Here is a 27,844-nt window from a genome sequence, read left to right as displayed (position 1 = left end):
GCAGCGGGTTTAGCATTCAACGTTTATTTTATCCCCACAGACCCCTCCACCACTGTGATTGTTGCTGATGTGCTGGATGAAGATGCTGTCAACGCTGGTGAAAGTCAGTGGTGTTACAGCAGCACGGTGACCTGTTACATGGACTACATTTAAAGCAGTTTAAACAGTACACAAGGACCTAAACATGATTTTTATCAAATAAATGTTTCAGTTCCCCAAAAAACTCTGCGATGACATCTGAATAATAAAAGTTCATAAACACCCGTTGAACAAGTCGACCACAGTGTTTTTTTCACCCTTAGTCAACAGTCTGTGTCTCTCCGGACGTCTCTGTCCGCCTGTCAATCACAGAAACTATGAGAGTGTATTTGAACTCAGCAACATCAAAGCTCCTTCATTTTATCATTCAAGTTGACTTCAGTAGAAACGCTTTCAAGTCTTTCTCTCACTCCACCCCCTCTGTCTGTCGGTCGGGCCCTCGAATTGAGGCCTCACAAAGTGTATCTCAGTTCACCGCTCAGGTTCAAGTCAGGATCCTCTTCTTCACATGGATGTGGCCTCAGTCTGCTCCATCAGTGTCAGACTGAGCCATTATTTTCTGCACAATGCTCATTCAACTCAGTACAGTCTGCCTCTTTGGCATCAAGTATTGTCTCGGAGCAGCGTGGATGCACCTTCAGTCCTAGTGGATCAAAGGCGTGCTTCTTTTCTGTAGGTGAGCAGGTTTGGCAGGTAGGGGAGGTTTGGTGTGGACAGGCGGAGAGCGCTGACTATCATCTACGAATGCCTTCCTGAGCTGCGCCACGCGGCCTCCGTGATCAGACTCTACACAGAGCACGATCTCTGAGAAGGGGAGAAAGGGACAGAGTGAGGTCACAAAATATGAGTAATATCCATGTCACCACCCAAACATTCAAACCTCCTACTGTGATATATTCACTAGATTTTGGACCATCAACGACTATATGACAAGATATAATTTGTTCAGTGTGAGAAATGATCAGAAGTGAGCCAACAGGAGCAGCAGCTGGTTGGGGAAAAGTGTTTCCATACATGAGCTGACATCAGGACAGCTTTACAGAGGACCACAGTTTTTATGTCATAATTTACGCTTTACTAAGTGTTAAGAGTCGTCCGCCAGGTTAGAACTGCACTAGACACAAAGAAAAAGATCAAAAATCGCTGCAGTAGAAGCAGAGATCTCCCTCCTTGTCAAAACCTGCTGTCTACGTTACGCACAACGCAACTCAACTGATCTCAGCTCGATTGGTCGGACTTTCAGGTGAAAACAGACCCCTCTGTAAGCTTTGTGACTACTCGTTTTTTCAGAGAGTCCAGTGGGGTTTTAAATGTTTTATTTAGCTTAAAACCCATGAAGGACATTCAGTCTTTAAATTTGTCTGAAAAATACACTGCAGAGACATGGTTTCAGTGCACCACCACTATAAGCAGGTTCTTCTCACAATTTCCATATGATGCACCAGTGCTACGAAGCAACCAAGTACATTTACTCAAGTATTATACTGAGTACGATTCCGAGCTTCATTGTACTCCACTCCATTTATACGACAGCTACGGGAGATTAGGAGATTAAGATTTGACAAACAAAACATCAGTTTCTAAAATATGAAACAATATTGTCGATGAAACAGGATACAGCTCCACCTCAACTGGCAACAACTAAAAAATGCTGTTTACATGTTGATGGATTAGTGATAATAATCCAACAGTAAAATATTTATCATAACACTGTAACTGTATAAAGAATGTGTTTGCTGTTGTTGGTGAATGTAGTAGTACCTTTTTTAACATCTTATTTTGTATATAGACGTTGTCGATTTTTCAGTAATTTATCTATAAAACACGTTTTTTTGCAGAATTGCATATATTTATCATGTGGTTGTTTTTCTACTTGTACACATACCTAATTAGTGTCAGTAAATGAGTATTACAGACTTCAATCCATTTCAAATCACATAAATCAGACTCCTCTGCACCTCTTCCCTCCTCTCTTGCTTTCTTACCTCTGTCCTGGGGGCTGGACCTCTCTGTGTCTGACAGCTGGGCTTTGAGCGGCGGCTGGTCGCCATGGCTACTAAGATGGGGCCTGTAGAGAGGAACCCAGTCGCTGTGGTTGTCTGAGCTGCCGCCTGATTCAGTGTCGCTGTCCTCGGCGGGGTCCTTCGGGTCGTCATCGGCGCTGCAGGACTCCATGTCCTCCTCTGATGACTGGCCGCTCAGTGAAGCTGGGTCACACTGCGTGTAAGTGGGACACAATTTGCTGGTAAGACTCTGTTCGTCTTAGCCTCCCAACTTCAAAACCCACATACAAACACATGAACTCACGCTAACATCTGCGAGGGACAGCTGGATGTCTTCTTTAAAGCCGAGCTGCTGGGCCTCTCTTCCTGGCAGCAAGTCCGCTGTCTGGATGCCATTCATATTATTGCCGCGGACTCTAGAAGACAAAGACGTCCATTTTTAGTCCCGCAGACAGCCGCCCCAACGTTTGAATCAATTCTCCAGTTAGTCATAAGGCAAATAACCTCTAGAATCCAATTGGGACGAGGAGGCGGCGAGCTGACTGAAACTCTTTACTTCACTGTTCATCTTATCAAAGTCAATCACAGTTAGTTCATTTGCTGAAGGGGCTGATGCTTTGTTAAGGTGGCAGAAACCTGCGTGGATGTTCTCATGCGTTGGTTTAGAGACATGTTGCACTGCTGGATAAGCTGTCATGGCTCAAAAAATTAGGCTGTTATGAAAAGTAATTAAATGTCCGACTGAAACTAAAATAACAGAAACCCAATAAGCCAAATGAGTTCATCAGTCTTTGATTTGTTTGGTTTGGACTGTGTGAAATGTAAGACATTTGCACGTTCTGGACATTCTTTTGAATAAATTGATTGAATTAAATCACATGCTTGAGATTTTCTCTGAAGCTCATGTTACCAACATGTGCGGGGTGGACATGGTGGAGGAGATGCATTATATTTACTGTCTAATGTTTGTGAAACAAGCAGCAGTCACTCACTTTTTACACTGATTCAAACATCAACTGCTCTGCTGTGTTGCTGGACGTCTACAGTCTGCTTTCATATCTTCCTAATCATATTTAGGTTGATGCCAAAAAAGCCAAAATCAGTATCTACCTGTTGTTCATGAGGCTCTGGAGGAGTCTGGAGGACCTGAACTCGTCCACCTCTCCGATCACACTGACGCTCACGTCTCCGTCCCGACCGAGCAGCCAGGTCACATGTTTATGGTAAGCTGGAAGAAAAGGCAAGAAAACACTTCATGGGTAAGCTTACTGCAAATACGTTTTCATCTCTCGTCAAGATTCTGGTGAAAGTCTCAGAAAATGTAATTCTGGCTTTTATCCAGAAGGTGGTGCTGTCCTATAAGTATAGAGCTTTCAAAAGTTCACACAACCACAACAGAATATGACTTCTGTTAAGGACACTTCTTCCCCTTGTTCTTTTTTCTCTCTCTTTTCATTGGAGAAAAACCATTGTGTCTCACTGCGAAACATTAGTCAGAGCTGGTTATTGATAAACCAGGTTTAAATAATGTGAGATCGCTGTGAAAGGAAATCAATGAATAACAGTGATGTCATTCCTGACGGTGAGCAGGCAGGGCTCCATGAAACTGACCTGGGGACAGAAACTTCCTCTAAAGTTTGAGGGCATCTTGTTGTGTCAATGTTTAGTCTTTTTTGTGTGTGTTACATGCTGCATTAGCTTAAATGAGGAGCAAAACTCTTTCATTCCCTCTTAATTTTATTAGTCAATATAAATGACTATTTTTTATGTCTATAATTAATCATAAATAAAAAATAGTGTAAATATATAATGACTATACTGTATATTGTTTGTTAGCTCATCTTCATGCCATAATAAACAGAAGCAAAGTCCAAACACAACACCCTTTTATTCCATTACATCTACACAATGGAGTGTTTTCACCTGTTACCTCATCAGTAGCCTGAAATAAACTCCACTCCACTGTGTGATAACAGGTGTTTTCCATGACAGGATGGTAAGTGATAAAGGTGCAACACATGCCATGACATCACTGACTGGGGTGTGGCTTCAGAACTCAATCAGGAGTTGTCTGCCACTTGAATTTCAATGCAGATTTACCCTTTGAAAGATCATGTAGGAGAGCATAGAAACAATCGCCTCGTAAAAGCGGCTGACGCGAACAAAGGCGGCTCTGTTTCTGTTCATATTTTAGGGAATGTCTTGTGTTTGCGCACAGTCACTCAGTACATAAGGGTACATTGTGTAGACGTCTCAGCCAGATGTCAACTCTGAGCTAAGTCATGGTCGGTCTGTGCAACACACCTTTATGTTCACTTCACAGGGTTAGAACTGTGATTACAGGACAAAGAGGCCATTTCCATTGCAGGACTTTGTTACTACCACACCCACAAATTACACAGAAATGCAGCCCATTATAGAAATCTTTATTCACAGAACTAACTGCCTATTTAAGTGACACTGATAGCCCTGCATGTACATGTAATGATTGTCCTTCCGGCAGCGGCACAGTGAACAAAGCATAAAAGACGTCTAACTGGATTGTAGGTTGTATAACACAAACACGCGGTCAATGCGCACTCGGTCGCCTCTCAGGTGACACGGCAGAGATTGGGTAAACAAAGACGGTAACTTAATATGTGGTTTAAAGTGTGGCGACGCCCAAAACCACAGGGCTTACTCAATCTTATTTAGCTTTCAGCCCATAGAACCATTCAACTGGCGCTGATAGAGTCTGTCTGTCAAACACACACATGCACTCACACAGTATTACACACACACACACACACACACACACACACACACACACACACTCTCATTGTGCAGCAGAACCAGCAGAGGTGATAGGGTGTCAGTGAGTCAGATAAACACTGTACATGGAGGAAGGGTGGGTGAAATGAGTAAGACAGACAGGTAGAGCAGACACGGACACGCCGGCAGAGCAATGAAAAGATTGGGTGTAATTTAAACACATTAATCAGATTGGTAACCTGAGAGGCTGTTACTATGCAGCTTGTAGTAACAGCCTCAGAGGTTAGAAGATTTCTGGTCAACGTTAATTCGGTGTAAAAGGGCTTGAATGTACAATTTTCCAGAAACTGAAATACGTATAATAAACTAGAATAAGTGCGTGTGTGAGTATTTGCACCTCCCAAATAAAGAGAAGGTAATAGTCATATTAGTAATTAATTATATTTTGAGACAAACCCCACTAATTACTCTCCATATAGACACTTTCAAACATGTATGATAATTCTATGATGCATAAATTGGGCCAGGATTTTAAAAATACCAATCCAAATCCCCTCCAGCCACATCCCACCTCCAGAAGAGTTTGACTTGCAACCCAAATTTGTGGGGATCTTCGGTTTCATTCATTTCACTGTTAAATTATATTTCCTGCCAATCTGATCTCCCTTTATGCTGCTTCAAAGCCTTCACACTACCAGGATGCAACTCTCAGGAGGTTTCATCTATCAAATTTAAAGATATTTAATCTAAATATGTCAGAATCAACAGAATCAGAAACTAAGATTAAAGAAATAGTTCAATATTTTAGGACATGCGTGTCTTCACTTTGCTGGTGAGAGTTAGATGAGAAGATGCCACAATCATACCTGTACATTCAACATGAAGCTACAATCAGCAGGTGGTTAGCTTAGCTTAGCATAAAAACTGGAAACAGAGGGAAACAGCCAGCCTGATGGTCGCAGAGATTATTTCTACTCTTTGTTTTTTTGTTATGCATTACATAAACAAGATAAAACGTGTTAATTGGTGAGCTTTAGAGGTGCTGGTAGGTGGATTTTGTTACCCTCAGACAGCAGTTTTGCCCTGTTTCCGGTCTTTATGCTAAAGCTAAGCTAACTGGCTGAAGGATGCATCCTATAACCTAACTCTCGGGAAGCAAAGATGCACATTTCCTAACTACAACATGGAGTTTTGTTAAATGAAGGCCACATTTAAACAGCAGGCTCTGTTGCTTTGTTGGAAATCGTACTCATACTGCTGAGTAATGGAATGAAATGTGTGTGATCTCTATGTGCCAGTACTTCCCACCAGTGTAACCAGTACAATAAAGCCAGTGTTGCACTCTACCTTTCTTTGGCCTGGCGTCTTTGTCGTGTCTTCCTTCCCTCTCCTCCCTCTCCTCCCGCTCTCTCCAGCGGCGTACCTGCTCCTCTCTCATCTTCAAGAACAGGATCCTCTTCTGCTCCTCGCTGAGGGCCTCCAGCACCTCGGGCTCCACCCACATGTCCTCCAGGATTTTAGCCAGCATCCTGCCTCGAAACGGCCGTCAGCCCCTCTGTCTCTCCGTCCAGTGGGTTGTATTTCAGTGGCAGCGTACGATCGCTTCTTTTCCCTGCTTCAGAGTCAGGTTCCCTTTTCTCTGAAGGATGCGGGATCAGGTGCAGTCTAACTGCTGGAGGTCACTGTAGTGGTCTTTGTTGAGTGCTCTTCCTCGGTACACTAGGAGTGTGTCAGGCTCTCTGGGGGTGAAGGCAGTGTGTGTCCAGATAAACTGAGCTCTGAAGGTTGCTGTTGTGGTTTTTACACACACGCAGAGAGAGAGAGAGAGAGAGAGAGAGAGAGAGAGAGAGAGAGAGAGATTATATCTACTGTATTGTTTTGCTCCCCTCCATTCAATCCTGCTCTGGCTGGCAGAACACAATAGGCCCAAAGCAAATAAGCCACAGTGCCAAATGTAGTGTGTGTGTATGTGTGTGTGCTGATTTGTGTGTACATGCAGTGTTTACTCTGCATACAGTAAGCAGCGAGAATGCCACTGTGCTTTCAAACACTGACAGGCAAACAGGGGCAGTTTCAGTACGTCAACACACACACACACACACACACACACACACACACACACACACACACACGCTCACACAGGGCGTTAATGACTGCATGCTATCTCGGGGTAACAGACACAGATAGACAGCAAAAGACAGCTTTATGACTAGAATTTCCGCATTAACCATATCTTGCTCTTTCTCCTTCTCTCTCTCACACACACACACACCCAGACCACCTGGCCTGTTTTCAGCACCTTATCAACACGTGACACAGATAGACATCAACAGTCACAACAGTTAGTTAGAATTCATCCAGGAAGTCCTCAAGAGTAAAAGAAAAGAACAACCTGGACCTTGACTTAAACTGTGTGCGAACAGCTTGTATGAAAGCAGCCGCTACACACAGATTTGAAAGATGTGAAACAGTGAGCCAGAGCCAATAGGGTTTGAGTTTGAGGTAACGGGTCACCAATCCACGCTTGAAGGCGGTCAAACATTACAGCGAAGCCGTAGACGCTGACAAGAGTAAAACATCACCTTTAAAGTTAGTGTTTCAGGTGTCGAACCATAGAATTACACTAAACCTCACACTAGACCTGTGCCTGAAGAATTACATGCTTTCAGCTAAACTGAGCAGTAAAACAATTATTTTCTGCCTCAAATAGTTGATGCTGGACTGAATGCAAAACTGTGAAAAAGTTTGTCAAGAAAAGCAAGATGAATTTTTTGATTTTCTTTATAAAGTCAAAGCTTAACATTTTGGGAAACACGTTCATTTCTTGCCGAGTTAGATGAGAAGACCGATGTTTGTCACATCACATTTATCATACAGACATGAGCGTGGTATCAATGTTCTCCTCTTAACTCTTTGTGATGAAGCGCATTTCCCAAAATCAAATTATTCCGTTCAGAGGGGTGAAGAACATGGAAGGAGCATCTTGCCTTAAATACACATTATACTTAAAATGAATAATGTTGTGGTATTAAAACCACAGCAGGTCATAAATCTCTGAACTAGGCACCAGGTTCTTGCTTCATTGTTTCTAATCTTCTTACTTAAGTCGTAAAACTTTAGCTTGCTGCACTTTCAATTCATTCATATTCAAATACGTGTAAGTTAAGTTGCATTATTAGTCTTAGAACCAACATCCATTCATTCACTCACCATTCATTCATCACAACACTTCTCAAGCCTCTCTCAACAGTTTTTCCGGGTAAGGCTTTTGTAATGCACCTTCTTGTCTATGAGAGTGTCTATTGTCTCAAGACTGACAGGGGGTGTGCTTTCATTCATTGTTTCATAGTGTAGGAGCTGTGAAGCCCTTTAAGACTCTGTGATTAAGAGCAACATGAATAAACTGGTCCTGACTTGAAGATTTACTACCAAACAGCCCAATCTGTGGCAAATTGCTCAATTTTTCCCATAAAAGGATCACACTTCTGAGCAGTCTTATACCTGAATCACAGCTCCTACAAGAAGAAATATTCACATCAAGACATGAACACATCAAACTAATCACAGACAATAACAGCCCACACACACACACACACACACACACACCTCAGAAAACTGAAAATCACACAAGGACACAATGAGAATGCAGCAGATCAACAGCCGTACGCTCAACTCTGTTATTCAAATATGAAGGCATTCGGGTCTGGCTCTGTGCCAACATGCAAATAGACCCGGGGTTTGCTTCTGTCTCACATGCAGAGAACAGAAAAGCAGGGAGAGGAGAGTAAGGTATGTGCGTGGCATACTGAGAGAAAAGTTTGAAAAGTCCCTCAGTCTGAGAAAACACTGGCCATTTCACAGCCGCCGAGGAGAGTGTGAGAGATAAATGAACTCAGACGGGCCGCAGAATGGCAATCACAACAAAGACAGACAGACAGACAGAAAGAGAGACGAGGACAGAGGAGGGACAGTGGACTTACTCAGTGGTTGCCAGCCGGTAGCATCTCCCAGTGCTGCTCTGAGTTTCAGTGCCTCTGTGACTGTGGTATGATGAGTCTGTGTGACGTGTGTGTGTGTGTGTGAGAGAGAGTGTGGTGTCAGGTCAGTCGTCAGCAGCAGTGGTATGCAGGCTCAGCCCTACTCTGCTGCATCTGTACTGAATAGGAGTGGGATGGGCTGACATCACTGCATTCATTTTTCCCTCCTCCTCCCTCCTCTCCTTCCTCCTCTCCTTCACTTCTCTTCTTCACATTCCAACAAAGAAATAAAATAACAGCTGTTGGTGAAATATTATCAAGATAAATGTTTCCCCTGTCTTGATGTTGCTATAAATAACTTCAAGCTTAATGTTTCTATTCTGCTCCCTCGTGACATTTAGCAGCATTCAAGGACATGAGGAATTTAATTTCCCCTGACAGACTCTGTAACCTTTCCATACGTAAAAGCATCGGCAGTGGGAGTGTTTTTCTGTATTTACTGTTTTGATGTGATCTGACAGTCTCTGCGTGGCCGTGTTCACCCCACTTCTTTCTTCCTCTTCCAGCAGGAAGTCCTGCTGACTTGGTATGAATCCAGTAATCACAACACCACATGTGCAGGAAGGAATTTGGATATTTATTCCTCGGCTATTTTCCGTCAACAGGTTGTTGACACACCTATCATGGCAGCAGTTATTGTTTGGTGTTTGCTCTAACCTCATGATGCTAAATCAGATGAGTCCAGTTGGTTGGTGTAAATGTCAGTCACATGTCTCTGAGTAATTATAGCTCCGGGTAATAATATAATACAAGTGGATTCAGTTGATGCATAAACGGCTAACTTTTCTCTTGTTTTCCACTGACCTGTAAGGGCCATGTGGGTGTGACCTACTGGGAGTGTTTACTGTAAATGAAATCTTGCTGTAAATATTAGCTGGTCCTTCTGCTCTTAATTGTTTCCTCTTGATGTTTGTGGTTTATACGACACGTGAGAATAACAGTTTGACCTCAGGCAAGAGTGTTTATCTGCATGCTGAATCAGTGTGGCCATAAAGTGGCAGCTACCTAACGGGACAATGGTGAAGGACAGAAAGGAACATGAGAGTAGGACAAGTAGAGAAGAGCGTAATGCTTTATGTTATGGGTTTGTAATTTATTGATAAATTCATCATGGTTTCTTTGATAGATAGCTATTTGGCACAACATGTAATTCCCAGAAAAAAAGAAAACCGTTTCCACAAGTAAATTTCACATTTCTGCCTGGTTGTGCTCTGACTAAAAGCCCCCTTCGGTTACACTGCTTTAGGCTTTTTTTTTTCTTTAGAATTAGTACCAAGTTACCAAGCTTTTCTTTAGGTAACATGAGTAAATGATGTAAATTATGGATGAGTAAAACACAGCATTAACAAGCTATGAAGTCAGCAAGGTGAGTCAGTAACATCAGATGAGGGTAAAGTTAGCCAAGGCCAGCCAACATAAGCAGGCTCCTGGTAAAAGTAGTGTAGCAGAAAACCACATATATGAAAACCAAGAAATGCTTGATTACGACAAGGTCATTTAAAAATCTTAGAAGAGTTTGTGTGAGGAGTGAAAACATCCCCGGGTCGGTGAGATTCACCCCAAACATCCACCATGTTACGCAAAATGAAACCACAGCTGTCATCGGTCAATACAGTTGGGTTTCCAGCAAAGTTTCAGTGATACCAGACACCCGCCTGTCTCTCAGTTTGTCCTCCGTATCAGGTCAGGGAGCTGCAGGCCAACCCACACAAACACATGCTCTGTTCTGCTGCTTTTGTGAGGACCAATATTCAGTTTTTGAGCTTAACATTCCTTAAATCATCCCTAAAATCTATATTTAGCCAACAATCTGACCAAAGAGCCTCAATTCGTGTTCAAAGTTAACTTCTAACTCCAAACATGAACCGAAAGTTAATGTCCACCACACTCAGAACTCATTTCTAAGCATAACCGCAGGTGAAACCAGCCCTCACCCCGACCTTTTCCCCAGGACTGACCCAGATTTGATCAAAGTGGGTTATCACTTCCTGTTTTCCTAATCTTAATATTTGGTCTGAGGACATGTGGCTCTAAAAAAGCCTGAGGTAGGAACGTGCACGCATAAGCAAACACACAGTCTCTTTCCCACTGGAGTCAAGGTCGGTCAGGGAAAACAAAACAGAGATTTACATACGTGAGGAGACCTGGAGGTGAAACACAAACACCCTCATCACAATGCCAGCAGGAGGCTTTCTGCTCAGTTTAAGATGGGCTAACCGTGTGTTTGTGTAAACCTGCATGCTGTCATTTGCAGCGTTTTTGCACAGAAAGCACGTTTCCTCCACAGGTCTGACTATGCCACAACACCTTTCCTCTGATCAGTAATTAGACCACACCTTTAAAAAAATGCACTATTTACAGGAATTATTAATCAGCAAAACAAGTTTTCACCGGGAAACACGCGATTCTTCCCTGTCTGACACCCTCTTACCTTTGTATTTCACCTGCATGGCACACCTTGGAAAGTCCCTACATATATCAACACAGCGTCACTGTATGTGACGCCGTATGGAGAGGCTGAGACGTGGTCACGTTCAACATGGAAATGGTGCGTGTACAGCACCCTCTGATGGAAGAAGGGACAATAGCAAGTCAAGGAGGATCCAATGCTGTGCTCATGCTATTATTACTGAATAATAATAATAATAATAATAGGAAGAAGAAGAATTCACACACCAAGTGAGTGCTTCACATTTTTTCTGCAGAGTTCTGAGTAATTTTGGACTGTCTATAAAATGTCATGCAGTACTGAATGAAAATACAGTGTGACTGAATGAATAGTGATCCAAATGAGAATTATTACAGAGCACAAATAGCGTGTGAGTCCAAAAGTCTCATTTTTGCCTCTTCTGTGAGAAATCTGGTGATAACTTGTGTTTTTGGAGCTCTTAAGGAGATAGCCCCAACAAATTTAGTTTGACAGAAGGCTGAAATGAGACTGTGTGTTTGGCAGTTTGATAAATATTACTGGAGTTTCAGATGCCATTGAAGTGGAGCTGAATTTTCATTTATGGGTGAGCTATTCCTTTAAGGCAGCATTTGAGGCCCTTGCAGGTTAATGCAGCCCTGCTCTAAAGTTCGCTTTGGACAGCTTTGACCGAAAATGCACAGTCGACAGCTTTTTCCATGACCTTTGGACTCTGCTATTGAACATGCATCAAAAGGCAGAAACCAAGCAGGGACATCCAATAAGTCTCTGTTCTCTGCTGAGACCAAATCTGCATAATTTATCTCATTCCAGTGTATCCATATGTTGTTTTTAATTTACTGTCTAATACAAAACACAGATTACAATCTCTCAAGTGACACCAACAGCACTTTCTCTTTTAACCACAAGATTGTACTTCCCATCATGCTTTTGGGGGCCTTATTCGACAACATGGTCAGGCAGATTTTCCAGCACAAAATTATTGGTATTCCAACATGTTCTCCCCTCAACCGCTCCATGTTTAATGCATGGGCCCCACTGACATGGAGCCTGCTCTGTGAAAAGGATGTGCATTAGCATGGATTCACATGAGAGATGTATGTGGTTCAACAGACCGCAACCAAAGTATTGCTTTAGTCCCCACAGTAATGTCACTGACAGAACTAGCAGTGCTGGAGCATGCACCCTTAGGTGGTCCATATAATGTGGCACCATGGTACTGTATGTTTCCACACAATTTGCATAATGAGTTTTAAGATGACTTTAACATCATTACACTACATAGGCTGCTATTATCAGCCACATGCAGCAATAGAAGCATCAGCTGTAGATGTTAATGTACTAAAGTTCCTGAATTATAGTCAATCCTTTGCTACCTTTGCTACCTTTGCTGGACAGGTAGCGTGCAGTGGACTTAGCTTAACACTTCTGCAGCTGAAAACATGGTTGACAAGAGCTGTTAGAGTGAAGCAAAATCATTAAGTTGCGGGCCAGAAAACCAAAACAATGAGCTGGAAGATGCTGAAAAGCTCTATAGAGCTGAGAGGAAGTGCAGAGTTGGGTGATAATTCTCTGTGGGTTCATCACTACAAGCTCAGTCATGTGATCGACTGTTAATATAAAAATATGATTGAGTGCAGCTTTAATTTACAGGTGTTCGATGTTCCTGATAATATTTAGAAAAAAAACAAACAAACTGGATATCATGTGCAGCAAAGCATTGACAAAAGTGTGAAATATTGTTCTTGTCAGTAGAAAGTTTAGTTTTTTGCAGCTGGTATGCAACATTTGCTGAAAGCTAGCTTGTTAGCTGGTGGCATTGCCCACCAGGCTCAAAGAGAAATGCAGACAACACTGTAGAAAGTGTCACTTAAATAACTGCTGAGACCTTCTTTCTGAGATGTAAAGTGGTGGGAAAATACAAACAAATTTAATTTAGATACCTCAATACACAAAACAGTCCCTGCAAGAAGCTGCTTATGTTTCATTGTTTGATTCATTTGTTTTTTGAGTGTCAATTCAACTGAACCATTAAAAATAGTGAGCACTCTGGTGCCAGATAAAGGGCAATGAACGAGATTGTGAAAACAATCTGACTGCGTGAGAGAAAACTTGCTTACTTCTTGGAAAAAATGACCGGAGGCAGGTGAGTTTCATAGATCTTTGATGAATTGCTCTTTTAGCCCAATTTACAGTGATGCAGCACTCACTGACAGGACTAAGGGTTTAATTCCCAGCATGCATGGCAAATTGGATACAACTCTGCTCTGAGGTGCTTCCCATACTGTAATAGCATCCCTCAAATGGTCTATGTTAGCTCATCAGAGGGAAACACTCATGGGCCACCTGAGGAACAGTCACACTTCCAAATTTTTTTTATACGTCTTTCATATTTACAGCTTGGCACAGAGTGTGGCACTGTTGCTATGGTGACTGGTCTGTCTGTTGACCTGGCTGCCCAGTAGACTCCTCATTGGCCCACACACACACACACACACACACACACACACACACACACACACACACACACACAGACAGACACTTTAACACACATGGCACATTCTGTCACCATGTTGGCAAGGTTGCCAGTGTTTCTTCCTTCTCTCACACTCTCTCATGTCTCTCATGCACACACACACACACACACACACACACACACACACACACACACACACACACACACACACGTGTGAACACAAACAGTCAGACAATGGGTTTCCCCACAGAAAAAAATGCAGCCTTCAAGATGTTAGCCCGTGTACATTTTTCTTTCTCTTTTCTCTGGGGAAATTTTGCGGAATCCGGTGACAATCAATTCGTCACTGTCTCTTCCATTTCCTTCAGAACAAATAAGAAGCAGGACAGACTGACAGTTATACTTTGTTTATTTTACGCAAACACACAGGCAGTCTCTGCTGTTGCCACTAAGGACAAGTGGTCACAGGTGGAAGTGACTGATGCTCAAATGAAGAACCCCCCCCCCCCCATTCGCCTCTGTCATGTGGAGGGATGTGTGTCATTGTAACCCGCTTTTTCATGCCTGTGGATATAATGACCCAGATGAGAGCCACACATACATACTGACATGTTTCAGCACACCCACAACTGCTGACATGTCATGTCCCCCTCCTCTTCAGTGGTAATGAATGCTGATGAGGTAGTCGAGGGAATCACTGGAGTCCAACACATAGCAGTGCAGCTAAATAATGATGACGGTATGATGTTTCTTTTTTCCTTTCTTCTAATCACCTCCTGGCTCTAGTTCCCTATTTAACATACAGACATGAGAGTGGTATTTTTTTTTTCTTTGAGCAGTTGCCCATCCAGCAGCAGAGCATGGATTTGTAGTTGTGTTTCTGGACACCTGGTGAATGTTAGTCTGATGTTCCACTGTGTTCACCAGCTAGCTGCTAAAATGCCATTCTGCCGTTTGATGCTGGGCAGGAAGCCATATTTCACATGACCAAAATAGCGAAATTGTGGGCCAGAAGTATTGGCTAAAAGATGCTTGGCACCACAAGGGGCCCCCTTCACATTCAAAATAGTCATGTGACTCATTGCTAATATAAAAATATTGATTACAGAAGCTTTAGGTTGAAATCAACTTGGATGCAAACTGTTTTCTCCTCTCCATCTCAATATTTCAGCAAAATATTGCTCTTAATATACAGCATTAACTATAAACAAGTTTTCTGGGACTCCTGTTTACTTAAAACTGCATTAATAAACATTGCTTCATTGATGCAAATAGTATTTTGAAATATTTTATTCAAATGTTCAGACGAAACAACTTCTCCAATGTTGTCATGGGAGTTTGATTTACGATTAGTGAAACCAGCTTTGAAAGATTCTGAAGCAACTCCCTCATCTTCAGCAGTGAATCTGTGCACACATGCACGCATGTGCGCACACACACACACACACACACACACACACACACACACACACACACACACACAGATTAACATCAAATATCAGAGATGCACACATCCTTTCACACTGTAAAGCACATTCAGCTGCAAAGTCCTCTGATCAAAATCAAAGACCCACAGCATGTGTACACACATTCAAGTGTGTGTGTGTGCGTGTTGTATGTGTGCCTGTAATGCCTTCTGCTTGTGTGTGTGTGTGTACCCCAGCTGTCTCACAGAGCTCCCTGTTGTTTGGCCTGCCATGGCAGACGGAGCCAATGCTGTAAACTCTGTGGATCGATGCTCGTTTGGAGGATTTCTCTATTTAATTCCACCTCAGTCAGCAGCACTGCATTCTTTTCTGTGTGTGTTAGTGTGTGTGCACACTTGGGTGCATGAATATGTGTCCTTTATGTGCACATTTGTATCTCTATCCTACACTGAGTTGTCTGTTTGAGCATGTGCAGAGAAATGCTGCAGGAGGTCTCGGCGTGTGTGGATGCTAACATCTATGTGTGCATTTCTTTCGCCTACACACACACACACACACACACACACACACACACACACACACACACACACACAAAGAGCTAAGAGCTTGCAGCAATGGCTAAAGACACACACCATCAGTCTGTCTTGCACCTCCCCCTTGCTTTTATTATGCTCACAATGTTATTACTTGCACACAATAACATCAGCATATTGATTTATATTCCCCACTATCTGCTTTTATTTAATGTGCTAACACACATGCACACACACACTCTTCATGCCAGCACACACACACACAAACACACACAGGTAAATGCATGCATGACGACACACATACATATACTTACTCTGACACCACAGCCGCGCACATTAACACACTTATATGCACCATCACAGGAGACCACCCTCCCCAACAAACAAAAAACGCAAGCTGTTAGCTTTTCTCCTCACCAGCTACCTCCCCCTTCCCTCCCCTCCCTCCCTCCCATTGTCACATCAGGGATTTCCAGTGTTCCCAACACGTTGCCGCCATCACGGCCCTGCAGATGTCACTTAGCTGCAGACACACCTCTTCATTTCTCCATCCATCCCTCCGCCTCTCGTGGGACACGGAGGAGGGACAGAAGAGGGAGCAGTGAGTGCATGTGTGTGTGTGTGTGTGTGTGTGTGTGTGTGTGTGTGTGTGTGTGTGTGGCTTCAGAGGGGGAAGGGAGCCCGGCAGGTTAATGAATTAGTAATTAGGATTGACACTGCGTCTGCAGTGGGTTTCCCCCAAATTGTTTCCACCACTCTCTCTGGTCATCTGTGCATCCTCTGAACTCTCTTTGTCATCCTGACCCCCCCCCCCGAACACACACACACACACACACACACACACACACACACACACACACACACACACACACACACACACACACACACACACACACCCTGTCTGTCTCATCTCCTTGCATAACCCCCCTTTACCTGTCTCGCTTTGGGCATCGCCCCTCTAACCTTCTCCTCCCCTTGCCTCTTGCCTTCAAACACACATCAGGCTCTTTTGTTCTGTTCACATCCTCACTCTTGTTTTATGCACCTCTCTCTCTTCTTCTTAATTCCTCTTTTCTCTCCTCCTCTTCTTCTCCTCTCATCTCTTTTCCACTACTCCCCTCTTCTTCTATCTTCTTTTAATGTGTTATTGATCACTGGAGATCACTGTATTGGAGGCTGAGGTTCTCAATCCATGTGGACGTTTTATTAAAGCTTGGCACCACATGGACTCACATGGACTATTTTTGAGATCCCTGAAGGAAATACTGTAAAATTTGACAGCAGACACTGCAGAGCCACACAGTGTGTTTGATTGTATGCTGTTCTGTTTATGACCTTGAGGTGCACCAGTGTGAGGGATAGCAAGAGAACACTGTTCTATATGCTTTAAAGACAATACAAATGGCTTGAAATGGCTCTTGGCTTGGTTTAACTGTGCTGGTTTTACACTTGGGACATGAGTGAGAGTGAAACAGCAGGTTGAAAGGGAGTGAAAAATGGTTGGTGGGCATATGCTGGTACAGTACAAGAAATGTCCTCTGTGCTTTGTCAAGGGCAGCGTGGACAGAGGCTAATTTACAGCATGTGCTCACGGATTACATGAACTACTTGTCCATCAGTAAGAATCTTAACATTTTGTGTTAGATCCTCTGCCATCCAACACCAAGCATGGCAGCATCAGCACAGACTCAGAGCAGACATCATCCGCTTTTTGATGGCATGATCACAGATATTTTAAACCACGCCTTATTATCACTCTCTTTCTCTCTATCTAATACTTTGGAAAGACTCCCTGTCCATCCCCCAGTTTGACAAAGGCATGTGGGCACAAACACATACAAATACAATAGGCCTACATACATATATAAACATAGACAGATAAAAGAATGTACACTCTATTAATAACAAATCAAAGTTTTGTTTTTTTTTTTTTTACAGAAAATGTCACCTAACACTTAGAGCTATTCATCTTTGTTCTCCAGCCTACATAACTGGCTGTCTTCTTTACAGTGGTTTAATTAGTGGTATTTCTCTTATGGGTAGGCTGTAATTTTAGTCCGACCACAAAAGGAGTATTGGCAGTCTTCAGAATGACTACAACCTTTAGAGAAGAGGAACCGACAAAGATCAGCAGAAAAATACTGTAAATACCACAAGTGATGAATGTGGTCAGAGTAACTGTCAAGACATTTTTGATTGCTTTCAACAGTTTGACCAAGAGTATGTTTAGTATGTGAAAGCTATGTCTGTGAGGATAAGCAGGTATATATAGACAATAAATGAATAGATGGAAAACTTTGGTTCACACAACAGTGATGTTGTTGGGATATTGTTAATGTTGATAACCAAGCAAACAGTAATCTGTCTATCTGTAATTCCTAGGACACAAATATCACAGGTTAACAACAACCAGTAGGTCAAAGGTCAGGGCCATGTTGCTTTTACAATAAAACACAGAAGAACTGCAACATACTAAAATGTTACACAAACATCTGAAACACTCCATCATCAGTTCTCCATCATTTGTAGAGGATTACTCAAAGCTAGCTAATTCAAGCAAAAGCTATGCTTCACATGTACAGGATGTCCTGGTCGCACTGACTTAAATTGACTTGTCCCCATTTATATGGTCATCATTAGATTTGACATTATCAGTTTTATTGGCTGCCATATCTAAGAATCTATAAAAGCAGGCTATTGACTGTTTCATGGGTCATGTTTTCCCTAGCAGACATCAAATTCCTATCTAAACCAATTTACAGCATGACCAACTACTTCCAGAATATGACAGCTGCAGGACTTTGGACCTTGGACAGCACTATTTGACTGCCTGTAAATCATCTGCACAGACTGTTTTTTTCTGGTCAATTCCCAAACCTTTTCCCAAACAACATTTGTTCCCAATGCTAGCATGAGGTGGAATAAATAAATACATATCAGGTTGAATAACCGTGGAATCATCCAATGGTCCTTTGGGCATCACTGGACTTCAGTCTGGGAACCACTCTTTGTTCGCTCTGTGCCCAGTTCCTCTGCTAAAGTTAAAGCCTAACCGATTATAATAATATCTTAAATTGAAGGTCTGGGCGGTTATATCATCTGTGGCCAGAGAGGAGGACTTGTGTCAACACAACTGCCAGTGCTAATCTTCACTGCAGGCTACAGTGTCTGATATCAACAGGCCCTCGAGTCACGTCCCGTTCACACCGCGCGCTAACCACGGGAGAGTGATGGTCCTCCCGAGCAGTCCGAGGAGCGGAATTACAATTTCTCAGCTGCCACTCAAACACACAGAGGCTCCACAGAGAGGAGGAGACGGAGAGGACGCGTCCGTTCATCCATCCATTCATCAATTCGCTCAGTAATCGCTCTCCGCCGCCTGGATCTCCCGCGTGCCCCTACCAGCCTGCGCGGAGGCGCGAGACTACACCACGAGCTTCGGTCGGTCGGCGGCGACGGCAGTGAACAACGGTCGCACGCGCATACCGGTGAGAGGGGGGCAGCTGGGAAGGACGCTCAGCGTGGAGAGAAAAAAGAGCCGTCTGTCAGTTTTATTCCCCGGTGTGGATGTAGAGAGACGGAGGGGGAGTGAGGACCACCGCCGCAAAACTCTCCTTTTCAGCCTGAGCGCATTTAACTGGTGAGTGAGGAAACGATACGTTCGGCTTTTCTATCGAGGTTAAGGTTTAAAGTGTTAAGCTATCATTTCTAAGCTAGTAGGGCTACAAATCTCTGTGTAACCGGCAATTATACTGTACCCCATGCTTAGATAGCCTATCATATATTTTAGTTCATTAGCGAGACGAGCGAAAGCATTTCTCACGGAGGCTGAGGTTTCACGTCCTGTTTTTCTTGCTAATCTGTGAGCAAAAATGTACACACAGCCTGCAGCCTACTCGCACCGGCAGGCTTTAGGACAGCAGTGTTTGTGGAGCTAATATAGGCTGAAAGATATGCGCCGTGCGGGCCGTGGGATTTTATGGAGGTGTGTGTTTTTTCACTCTCTCTTCCCCCTCTGTCCCCCGAGAAGAGAAAGAGAAAAGCTTTTCCTTTCCGCTTTTAGGAGGACAAGTCGATCTTGAAACGCGACCAAGGTCTATTTTGGAGGAAAAGAAAGACACCGGCCTCAATTGAGCTTTAACCGTGTCTCCCAGCCATCCTGTTGTCATGGTTACTGGCTCGAGGAGGCTGGGAGAACATGGCTGTCTCGCGCTGTGCTCTCTCTCTCTCTCCCTCTCTCTCTCTTTAACACACACGGACACACAGAGACACACACACAGGCACACACACACACACACACACACACACACACACACAGACACACGCAGACAATACGCCATGTCTATTTGGTGTTTGTTAATGTCTTTTTAAGTGTATTGGGAGACACTCTAGTAAAAGAACAGGCACATAGTAACCTTATTATACATTTTAAAGGGTATCATATATGCACATTTGAAAGCACGCGCACACTGTATGTCTCCATAGGAATTATATACTGGCAAGGGATAGATAGAAATACCTTAAAGCACACGAAGATCACTATAAGCCCTAGATAGACTACTGCAGGCACAGCCTGTATACAAGAATATTAAAGAAATATAGTGATTTTTTTGGCAGTCTGAAACAGAGCTTCTGGCCTAGACTTTTCTTTGCCTCTGCAGGATGTGGTTGGCTTCTTTAAAACAGGTGTTTGATAGCAGCTTGTTTTTCTTCCCAAAAGCAAAGTCACTATTATCTTAATTATAGACATTTACGTGTCTAGTCTAGATCCATTGTAATTCATTCCCCTAATACAACTGTGGCATCTCCAAGGAAAAAGTACAGCTCTCTCCAATGTAATCATCTTGAACTCAAGGTGTCAGACATCCAGACACTTCAGCAGCAGCTCCAGACCAAGCTGTCTATCTCTTCCTCTTCTTCTGATTCTCTCATCGTCTCTCATTTTTATCCCTCTAATGACTTTAATCGGTGCAATGGTGGATCAGAAACAACAGTACCAAAGCCCTAGGACGCAACATTTTAAGAATCCAACAAAAAAAACACACTTTCCGATTTCATTTGGATTGCAAACATGTCAAACACATTAATGCTTATTTTTTTTATTACCACTGAAATTAAAAAATTGAGAGAAATGTGCAGTTTTTGCAAATCATTCAGATGGCAGATAGTGCATGTTGTGTGTGCCTGTCTGTGTGTAATAAAGAGTGAATTTGCATGACAAAATGGAAGTGCCCAGGGAAATAGCCCAAAACAAGATAAATCACTTCATTGCTGTGAGCATGTATTTAGATGTAAACATTTAGAGTGACAAAATGCGGGTGGATGGTTGACCTTGACAGCATAGAAGTGACATATTGGGGTGATTTGGAGGAGCTGGCTGACTGTCACGCTCTAGTAGGCTGGTTGGACTAGTTGGAGGCTCTGTTGTCATGCTGGTGTGACTTGTAGGCAGGTCGGCAGGATAGGAAAACACCCTGGACTGCTTCCAACTCCTTATTTTTCTGCTTTCCTGTCCCAGGAAAGAATCAGGAAATTATTTTTCTTCCTCTCTGTCTGCATCTGTGCTTGTAACACAACAGCATTTTTTGAAAGGTGACTCTATCTCTGCACTCTGTGTGTGTGTGTGTGTGTGTGTGTGTGTGTGTGTGTGTGTGTGTGTGGGCTGCAGTGCCAGTGCTGCATCCAGCCTGCATATTATGAACAGGGTCAGTAGGTCATTTATAGTATGAGACTGCAGTGTTTTTTCTGACCATGTCTCTCTGATAGACAGAGGGAGAGAGGAGGCTTTCCTTCTGTGTCTTTAGTGTTCAGATCTGATTATTATCATCCATCAGTGTTCAGCTGATAGTTTCACAAATTAATTTTGACTTCTAATTAGCTTTTTATTCAGAGGGCTGTCCTGGTTGTCTTAGCGGTTAACGTGTCCATTATGATATCCTTGGTTAGATGTGAAAAGTATTAGTTGTGTTTCATCTCCCTCTCTGTCTTGTTTTTCCTGTCTTTCTCTGCTGTTGGTCTAAAATATTTTGTACCTCTTTATGGTCTGCCTATTGAATTTGAGATAACGTATATTTTAGATGAGATAATCAACTCAGTGTCATTTACGACAGTGAAGCACCAACACTGCGTCCTTCACACCACTTGTCAATACTCTAGTGGTGCCTTTCAGCAAGAAGCCCTCACGGTGGCACACAGCACAAACAAAAGAACAGCGCAAATGTTGTTTTTTTTTTTTTTTGTTTAAAATGAATGCGGGCAGCACTACAAATGTAATGAGGTCAGACAAGTTAAAAGTGGTCAATTGTCAACTGTCTGTTCCACCACTTAAACTCAGTAAAAGGTGGTGCAGTGATGGCCAACATGAGTGTCTGCAGGCAGAGTAGTGCTTTCAAGAAGATTTACCAGCAAAACCAGCAGAACTGAGATAGATAGATAGATAGATAGATAGATAGATAGATAGATAGATAGATAGATAGATAGAGATTAAGGATTAAGGAGATTAAGGCTTTCTGCAAAACATGAGTTTCTATCACATAATGTTAAGGCTGTAATTTAATCACTTCCTGTTGCAATGCTGCAAGTCATGTCACAGTATGTCAGAAAACCTGCAACTAAATGTTCTGTCCTATTGTGTAGCTCTGTCATTCATTAAACTGTTAGTGAATCCTGGGTAATCCTCTTCTCTGTGACATGCCACATTTACTCACTGCCAATAACATCTGGCCATGGTGCAACTAGAATAGAAGGCTTTAAGTGCCCTGCTTAAAGGCGTGAAGTGTCTGGAGGAGTTTTTTTGAATCTTAGATAATAACCCTGATGGTGTCGGCAGGGTTTGGCGACTACAGATTTTTAACAAAAAGCCTGCGCTACAAACCGGAGGCATTAAGTTTGAAAGGCATGGGCATTTGCAGGGAGGGTCTAATTCTGCTTTGCTGAATGTCAGAAGAATGGTAAGAGCAGAGATACTTCCTGTAATTCCTTCTTGAAAGTGTTATTCTAAGATGGTTACCCTGACTGCTAGCCTTGTTCTCTCTAAGTAGCAAAAATGAGCTACTTCTGCTATGTCACATATTTGAAGTGGTTTGCGAAACCAGATGCAAACAATCACTTTTAAGTTAGCTCAACTGCATTACTGTTAATATGTATTCATACAATGTATGTTATTTAGATGTAACTGCTAGAAATGGTGACTTTGGGATGGTTTGTTAACTGCATTTCTTTTCACCAAATGGGGAGATATTAGATATCACAGTTGCCAGAAATTCTTGGACTCAGAATTACAGCTAGGAGGCTGATATGTATCGTAATTATCATCTCAATGAATAACACAATATCGATTGCGTTATGAGAAATGTAAGAGCGAGCGTTTTTGAAGCTTACTAGGGTCAAGAAGTCAGGAGATGTCGGCCTCTGCTGCTTTAATTTTTACCATTCTTTTATAAGTCTGTGTCCTGTGGGTTCCTCACCTTTATGGAAGTGTAATACTAAATTGCTATGGTAACCCTTTAACAATCTGATTTAAAAAAGGTGTTTATTTAGCTGCAAATTACTTCTCACACACAATGTCGAATCATAGTGAATTTTAGGACACAGAGCAGCAGCTGGGTGGGTTTCCTATACCAGGCAGACCTGCTCACCCAAAGAGGTGTTTTCCCTTAGCTTTGAGTCCTCCAGTCTGACTACCTCTGTATTGTTTCTTTGGCATCTTTCTGCATCTAGAGACCAGTCAGGCTTATCACTGGAGACTCCCAGTGGACTGCGGCTTTGTGTCTCAGGGATCAATAAATTACGCCGTGGTGCGTGTCTATGTGCATGCACTGTGTGTGTGTGTGTGTCTGTGTGTGTGTGTGTGTGTGTGTGTGTGTGTGTGTGTGTGTGCGCGCGCATGTCTGAGTGAGACAGAAAGACAGGCAGAGAGATAAAGAGATATATAAAAGGCACAAGAGACAGAGAAGAGCAATTTAATGGAGACTTGGCCTTTTATCCAGCGTCATCCTCACTGGATTGGTGGTTTTTATGCGTGGATGGGCATGTATTCAGATGTGTGTTTTTGTGTTGTTCACATGATTGGCAGATGGTCTGATCGCAATTAAAGGAAATTGATAAGGCTTAAGAGGCCCAGTGTCCTGCTGACAAAAGTGGAATGCAATAAGTCTCTCCTGATAGCCATTGTATACATAGAGACACAAAGACTGAGAGACACACACACACAGTCTTATAACCCCATACACACCCTTTCTCTATCATTGGCTGTGCTTTCTCCATCCATCTATGTGGGGTGTCTGAGCACATCTGCTCTCTCTCCTCAGCAGTGGGATTCATAGTGCTGCTAACTTCCACAGTCTTCTTTTTTCCTGCTGGCTAAGACCCATTTACCTCAATTACTGCAAAATGAGAGTCTGAGACAGAGAGAAGAGAGCACGGAGTTAGACAGTGAGATAGCAGAAAACATAATGTAGAACAGATGAAGAGGAGAGAGTGGGAGAAAAACAGGACACTGGAGACAGAGAGAGAGAGACAGAGAATTCCCGCTTTCTGTGTCTGGTTTCATAACTGTTTTCACTGTTTCCATTTATGGAGATGTGTCACTGTTATGCTTGTTTGTGTGTGTGTGTGTGTGTGTGTGTGTGTTTGGCTGTGTTAATATGTGCAACTGCTTGTTTGTGCAATTGCATAAATGGATGCAAATTGTGCTTGTCTGCATATGCCATGTGCATGTGTGTGAATATGAACTCCAAATAGACTCACAGTTGAATGTGTTTCAGATCCTGTACCTGAGTTTAAGACTATTTGAGCTCATACTAATCAGTGATTGTTAAAGAAGGTAAGCACACCCTGATCCATGAATTATTTAAATGTGAAAATCTTCACATTTATTATCATTTTTTGAGCTGTACTTTTCTTAGAGTGCCATAATGCAAATAATAAATCATGTCCACACTGTGAAGTGATGAGTGTTTCTGCAGATGGAATACATTGAAACAATCTGCATGGTGACTAATAGATAATGCAAACCATCCCCTTGCTTCTTCTCCCAAAAAGAAAAGAATGAGCAGACCAATCGCTGATCAAGAATTCAGAAATAATTTGTTGAGGGATCAGTCAGAGCGTCCTTTGAGATCATCACACTTTCAACAGCAGTCAGAATGAGAAGGATGAGAAGAAGCTAGCAGAGACACATTGTGCTTGGTTGTAAAAAAAAAAAAAAAAAAAAGTGCTGATGTTACACTGTATTTTAAAAATTAGTACTGCTTGTATTTCCCAGGAAGACACAAGACAAATTCACTTATTCAAACTGTAATGTGATGCAGAGGTTATGTGTAAAGCCAAGATGGTTAATGGTTTATTCTTGGCTTTGAGCAATAGCAGCATTTGGCACAGGGATTGAGATTGAGCACTCAGTACTAAGGCTGCATTTGGTTGACAACTTGAAGTCCTAGAATAGGCACAAATCTGTTGTAATTAGGAAACAAGATTGAAATAAGGGCACAGTTTGCCTGACTTTCTCCATTCTGCATATTGTAATTTGCATTATCTTTTTGCAGCTCTGATGAAACATTTAGTCAGCCTATGGTTTCCTCATGCTAGGGGGCTAAGCCAAAGCACTTGCAACATTATAGATATAAATTTGGCTCACTTCCGAGCCTGCCACAAATCTTTCCTGTCTGCCTCGATCTCGGTTTTGATATCAAAATAAAGTAGAAATGCTAGAAATTCCCCCTGAGAAAACCACAGAGTTTTCTTGGCAGTGTTCACTATGTTCATTTCAGCCTAACTAGGTACTTACCTGCATCTGCATGCCATCAGAAAAGCTTTGGATTCCAGTAAATATTTTACTGCAGTTGTGCTGTAAGTCCCCTGCTGCAGATGATTCAGCAGAGCAGAGAGCTGATGTGGGTAAGGACTCTGTCTGTATCAGACAGACAGGGCTGCTTCCTGACTGCACTCTGCAACAGTATCAGAATCCAAACATCTCCATCACCAATGCAGGTTGCTGCTTTTTAAAATGTGCGTCATTAGTTAATTTAGCTAATTGCACCCCAGCTTGACAGCACATTGAAATGAGCTGTGACAATAACTACATACATACACACACACTTTGTTTAACTTTGGATTGTTGAAGAATTACTGTTTTTTCATTATTGTTGGCTAATATTGCATCCTGACATTGGACCATTATTCCATACAGATATATCACATAAAAGCCGACTGAGAGATAGGAAATGTAACAATACACCAAAAAATTTTTAAAAAAGAGCAAAATGATGTTTTTATCTTAATAATTATGATAATGATAACTAGCACAATATGGCAAACGTATGTTCAATCAACAATAGAAAATATTTTAATTTATTGAGAATGAAAATTCATTATTGGCCTTGCAGACAGCATGTGACCAAACAATATCACCAAAAGGGTCCAATATTAACAATTCCGGAGCTTTAGATGACGTCACACAATCCACCTCAGCAGATTAAGTTTGCCAGGTGGTCATGGAAGTGTAGATTTTCAAATGTAGATTTTTGTGAGCAATGTAAGCACTTTTCATCCACACTGACTTAAAAACATGAGATTGAAAGGTCATTCATGACCTTGAGGACAATTCATCACACCATATCTAAAAAAAAAAAAGGCTTAATTTCATTTTTATACTCGCAAAAAAGGCCTTGTTTTTAATGAAAAGAATAATATAACAGCCAGCGTGAATTGGAACATAACTAGCTCTGCAGCACCGTAATTAAGAGCTGCTCATTAGCATTTGCCCTTGAGCCTCAGTAAGGATAGAGGAAGGCCTGCTGTACAGAGGTCTTGGCTGCTTAGCCACCAGTGCAAGTGAGAGTAACAGCAGACCATTAGGATACATGTTCAAATCTCAGGTTACTATCATGTTTTTACACAAAGCACAGTCACAGCAGGGGTGGAAACAGATAGTTATTCAGCTGTGAAATCGCCACATAGACAGAGAACGGATGAGCCAGCGGGATCATTTTGACAGGGATCTGTTGAGCTTTATTAAACAAATCTCTCCGTGCCTGCCTGCCTGTCTGCCTGTATTCCTCTGCTTTCTACTTTATCTACCTTTTCCTGCCCTCCTTTCAGAGCTGTTTTGGGATCATCTGGTGCAGAGGACAAAGTGTTCCAGACATATGCATCTCTCTCTAACACACACACATACACACCTAGAAACACACTGCAATGCATACATATACACGGCCGTTCTTCTGTTGAAGGTGACCTCGGTAAATCAAAATCAAGACTAGAAATAATCAAATGACTGTCAAAGTATGGCCACAGTTATTGCATTCATTTTATAATACTGCCTTCTTCTCCTCCTTATTTTCACTTGGTACTTTGCCCTCATTTAAAGCTGACTTTCCTCTCTCTCTTCTGTCTCTCTGTTTCTTTTTCTCTACAGAGGGTCCACCCTGGTTGCTGATCTGAAGCTCTGGTCCTCATCTCTGTCCAGAGTGGACAGACACCCCCCCACCCCCTCTCAGTGAAGAGCACCATGACCCAGGAGGGGCAGGCTCTGCCCTCTCCCACCCCACCTGAGAACCCAGTGGAGCCCAATACAGCCGCTACGACCACCACTGATCCGCCCACAGAGACACACAACTGGGCAGAGAAGGACAAGCTGGGGGCAGGGGTGAAGGACGAGACAGAAGAGGGGAAACGAGAAGAAAAAGAGATCAGAGAGAGAGAGGAGACACAGGGGGAGACACAAGGGGATGGAGAGGGAAGGGAAGGAGTAAAAGATGAGGGAGGAGAGGGTGAGATGAAAGAGGAGAGGGTAGGTGATGAGGATCAGCAGACAGACGGAGGGGCGGAGGGAGAGAGGGAAGGAACAAGGGGGGAAGGATGTATGAATGTGGAGGTAAACTCAACAGGGGAGGAGGCAACACATGAGGTGGAGGGGATGAAAGAAGAAGAGGGGGGAGAGGAAAATGAAGAGATGCAACCGTCTGCAAAGGAGGAGGCAACTCACCCTCAACAAGCTGGACGGTTAGTTCACTAAATCATTTTTACTGTTGTTAGGATATATGTTGCTTTTAGGGGGTGAAAATCTGGTGATTACAACTTTTGACCTTTACCAGTCAAAGTATGATATAAAATTTAAGCTGCAAAGACTCCTATACCCCTGAGATCCAC

At 42.7% G+C, this 27,844-nt stretch overlaps 2 protein-coding genes across 3 annotated transcripts in view; one reads left to right on the top strand and one right to left on the bottom strand.

Moving 5' to 3' along the window:
• LOC143325896 (uncharacterized) lies at window positions 1–11,330 on the bottom strand. Of its 2 annotated transcripts, none has more exons than XM_076739264.1 (6): window positions 8,774–8,918; window positions 6,141–6,581; window positions 3,153–3,270; window positions 2,347–2,458; window positions 2,025–2,256; window positions 1–843 (listed from the first exon to the last, which is right to left on the bottom strand). In XM_076739264.1, the coding sequence occupies exons 2-6, from the start codon at window positions 6,319–6,321 to the stop codon at window positions 683–685; spliced, it is 804 nt and encodes a 267-aa protein (XP_076595379.1). In that variant the 5' UTR covers window positions 6,322–6,581; window positions 8,774–8,918; the 3' UTR covers window positions 1–682. The 2 variants fall into 2 exon arrangements, with proteins under 2 accessions (XP_076595379.1, XP_076595380.1); XM_076739265.1 differs by lacking the exon at window positions 8,774–8,918 and adding an exon at window positions 11,262–11,330 and having other exon boundaries at window positions 12–843.
• A 7,508-nt stretch (window positions 11,331–18,838) lies between these two features.
• The window catches only part of psd2 (pleckstrin and Sec7 domain containing 2), a 34,016-nt gene continuing 25,010 nt past the window's right edge, over window positions 18,839–27,844 (top strand). Inside the window, exons 1-2 of the mRNA XM_076739014.1 lie at window positions 18,839–19,334; window positions 27,111–27,697. Of these exons, the coding sequence (XP_076595129.1) occupies window positions 27,204–27,697 (494 nt within the window). The 5' untranslated portion in view covers window positions 18,839–19,334; window positions 27,111–27,203. The remainder of the gene's footprint in view (window positions 19,335–27,110; window positions 27,698–27,844) is intronic.

Source organism: Chaetodon auriga, chromosome 9, assembly GCF_051107435.1.
Source record: "Chaetodon auriga isolate fChaAug3 chromosome 9, fChaAug3.hap1, whole genome shotgun sequence".
In the NCBI taxonomy this organism is placed as follows: Eukaryota; Metazoa; Chordata; class Actinopteri; order Chaetodontiformes; family Chaetodontidae; genus Chaetodon; species Chaetodon auriga.
This window is presented reverse-complemented; position numbering and strand designations above follow the sequence as displayed.